This window comes from Monoraphidium neglectum (assembly GCF_000611645.1).
Source record: "Monoraphidium neglectum strain SAG 48.87 unplaced genomic scaffold scaffold02368, whole genome shotgun sequence".
NCBI classification, from domain to species: Eukaryota; Viridiplantae; Chlorophyta; class Chlorophyceae; order Sphaeropleales; family Selenastraceae; genus Monoraphidium; species Monoraphidium neglectum.
In genome coordinates this window covers 6,976-9,819 of record NW_014011260.1, presented here as the reverse complement: position 1 = coordinate 9,819, position 2,844 = coordinate 6,976, and the positions used below count along the sequence as shown (strand labels likewise).

General features: G+C 68.0%; 1 protein-coding gene across 1 annotated transcript; it reads right to left on the bottom strand.

Annotated features, from left to right (window-relative positions):
- Window positions 1-7: 7 nt before the first annotated feature.
- On the bottom strand, window positions 8-2,160 carry MNEG_10562 (aspartyl/glutamyl-tRNA amidotransferase subunit A; the record flags this gene model as incomplete). The annotated part of the gene is made up of 5 exons (XM_014040968.1): window positions 8-243; window positions 742-1,018; window positions 1,308-1,487; window positions 1,706-1,780; window positions 1,951-2,160. The coding sequence occupies 5 exons, from the start codon at window positions 2,158-2,160 to the stop codon at window positions 8-10; spliced, it is 978 nt and encodes a 325-aa protein (XP_013896422.1).
- Window positions 2,161-2,844: the final 684 nt, after the last annotated feature.

Genomic DNA, 2,844 nt, shown 5'->3' with positions numbered 1-2,844 from the left:
CCACCCTTCACCCTGTTCTCCCGCGCACCTCCTCCACCTCTGCCCCCAGAGACTCCAGGTGCTTGACCGCCGCCGCCACCGCCGCCGCCACGCCCGGCGCTACGCCAGCGCCTGTCGTCTCCTGAATCACCCCAATCCGCTTGCCGGCCAGCGGGCGCTCGGGCAGCTGCTCGGCGGCTACCAAGCCGGCCGCAAAGTCGGGGACGGGCTCGGCGGCGCTGGACGAGTCGCGGGGGTCGTGGCCTGAGGGTGCATTTTGGGTTGAGGGCGCCGTGTAAGCGTGGTGTTAACGAAACGGGAGCACAACGGCGGGGCTGCAGATGATTGATGTCACGAAGTTTGCAGGTGCGGGTGGCAGTGATGACGCAAACAGATGGCGACCCAGACCAAGCCGTTGCGGGGAGTCCGGCGGCAGCAGCACTGGTCCGTTGAGGCAAGGCCCAGCGGCTCAGCGCCCGAGCTGCGGCAGGGGCATGTCTTGACCTCAGGCCCCTGGCTTGCTTGACGAACTGTGCTGCCCCTGCTGACCCTTGCCGTGCAGCCCGCAAGCAATCGTCCGGCCGGCCGCGTGAGGACCTACTGCTATCGCACCCCCGCCCCTCACAACCTCCCAGACCGCACACCCCGGGCGCGCGACCACAACGCGGCGGCTGCGCCCATGCTGAGCGGACGCAGCCAGCGCCGCAGCTTGCACACCCAGGGGCCGCACCTCACACACGTATCCCCCCCGCAAAAGCGCACCCGCTATCGAGTTCAGCACCAGCGCTGCGTCCTCCACGCTGTTTGCCAGCGGCCCCACCACGTCCAGGCTGGATGCATAAGCGATCAGCCCGAAGCGGCTGACGCGGCCGTAGCTGGGCTTGAGCCCGACGACACCGCAAAAGTGGGCCGGCTGCCGGATGCTGCCGCCCGTGTCGGAGCCGAGCGCCGCGGCGGCCTGGCGGGCGGCGACCGCGGAGGCAGAGCCGCCCGAGGATCCGCCGGGGACGCGGGACGGGTCCCACGGGTTGCGGGAGAGCTGCGGGGACAACAGCGGGCGCGCAGGGCGGGGTAGGTTTGGGCCTGGGGGCACGCGTTGGGGCCTCAATGCAGCAGCACGGGCAGGAAGCCGCGGCCATGGCCTGAGGTGGAGGAGCTTGGGCTGAGGCGGGCTGCCCTGCCGCGGCCCGCGGCTGGGTGCCGCATGCGCAGGGCCGCCCTCAACGAACCCTGCGGGCAGTCGCGGCCGCTCGCGCCGCGCCACCCCGCCCTCCCCCTCCTCCCGCCGACTGCAGAGCAGCGCTGCGGGTTAGCCCCCTGTCGCCCACCTTGTAGGCTGAATTTTCAGTGGAGCTGCCCATGCCAAACTCGTCCATGTTGGCCTTGCCCACTAGGACTGCCCCCGCCGCACGCAGCCGCGCGACGGCGGTCGCATCAAAGGGGGGCACATACGACTCGAGCACCTTGGAGGCCGCCGTGGTGCGCAGGCCGCGCGTGCAGAGGTTGTCCTGCGGACGGGGGTTTGAAGGCCGGTGGGGGTTGCGGGCGATGGCGGCGGCTGAGGGTGCGGAGGGAGAGGGCGTGTGTTCTAGGGGGTGCTTGTGGGGTGAGGCGGGAAGCCATCGAGAGCGGGCTGCCGTGAGAGCGAGAGCAGCGAGAACAGGGCGCAGGAGCGGGCGGCGGCAGCGTGGAAGACAGAGAGGCGTGAGTGGTGGCTGAGTCACACCTTCACGGCGATCGGGACGCCGGCCAAGGGGCCGAGGGCCTCGCCTGCGGCGCGGCGCTCGTCGATCGCCCTGGCCTGCGAGGGGCGCGGCAGGCGGGGGGGTGGTCAAGCGGCGCGGCCCAGGGGACACGACAGGCAGGCCTTGATCTCAGCAGCGTCACCAAACGGGGATTGGCATGGGCGTTGACTTCCCGGCAAGCCCGGCATGCGTCGAACCCCGTCAATGCCCGGTGCTTTTATTTGACCTCTGTCGCGGCAAAGTCGCCCCACCGCAGCCCATTGTGCACCTGCGCCAGCGCGTACTCGTCGTCGACGGTGATGAAGCTGCCGAGGGCGTCTTCCACACTGCGCAGCTGCTGCAGATATTCGCGCGTCACGTCGAACGCCGACCGCTGCCCGCCGGCGACCTGCTGCTGCAGCTCGCGCACGACCGAGCGCGCGGCGCGGGTCTGCATGGTACTGGCACGCTTGAAAGGCGTGAATTCTCTGTGGCGGACGGCGTGCCACTGCAAGGTGCCGTTCATTTTGAGGCTGCTGTGAACGCGAGATCACCGTAAATCGCTGTGCTGGTCAATGGGCGATATGTAACAATCCAATTGCACTTCACAGCTGTCATCCATATACCTGATTTCCATGGACGATTACGAAATGTGTCCATTGGAAGTGGAACACCGCACCTACGGCGTATTACGAGCCAATGCAGCATGCATCCGCACGTATACATCTAATCATGCGTAATGACTAGCAGCAGCTCGCCATGCCTCTGCGCCAGAGGCTGATCAATCAGACTGCTGGCGTGGGCATGTTGGTCAGCCCTGGTCGATGCAGAATATGCAACCGCATTTGCTACGATACCTACCAGCTGCCTGCGACGATATGGCGCTCTCTGCCCGTGAGGAACGATGGCGGCCAGTTTGGCAGAGTGCGGCCGCTGCTGCTGCAGGCTGTCAGCGCTGTTGAGGGCAGCGGCGGCCCCTACGCATGGGAGCTGTTGGCTGTCCCCGGCGACTTGAGCGCTCCCTCAGACCCTGGCAGCACCAGCACGAGCAGCGGCGGCAGCAGCGGCGGTGGCGGAGGCCGTCAACACACGGCTGCACCGAGCAGCAGGGCGAGCCGCCATAGCAGCAGCGGCGCCGCCC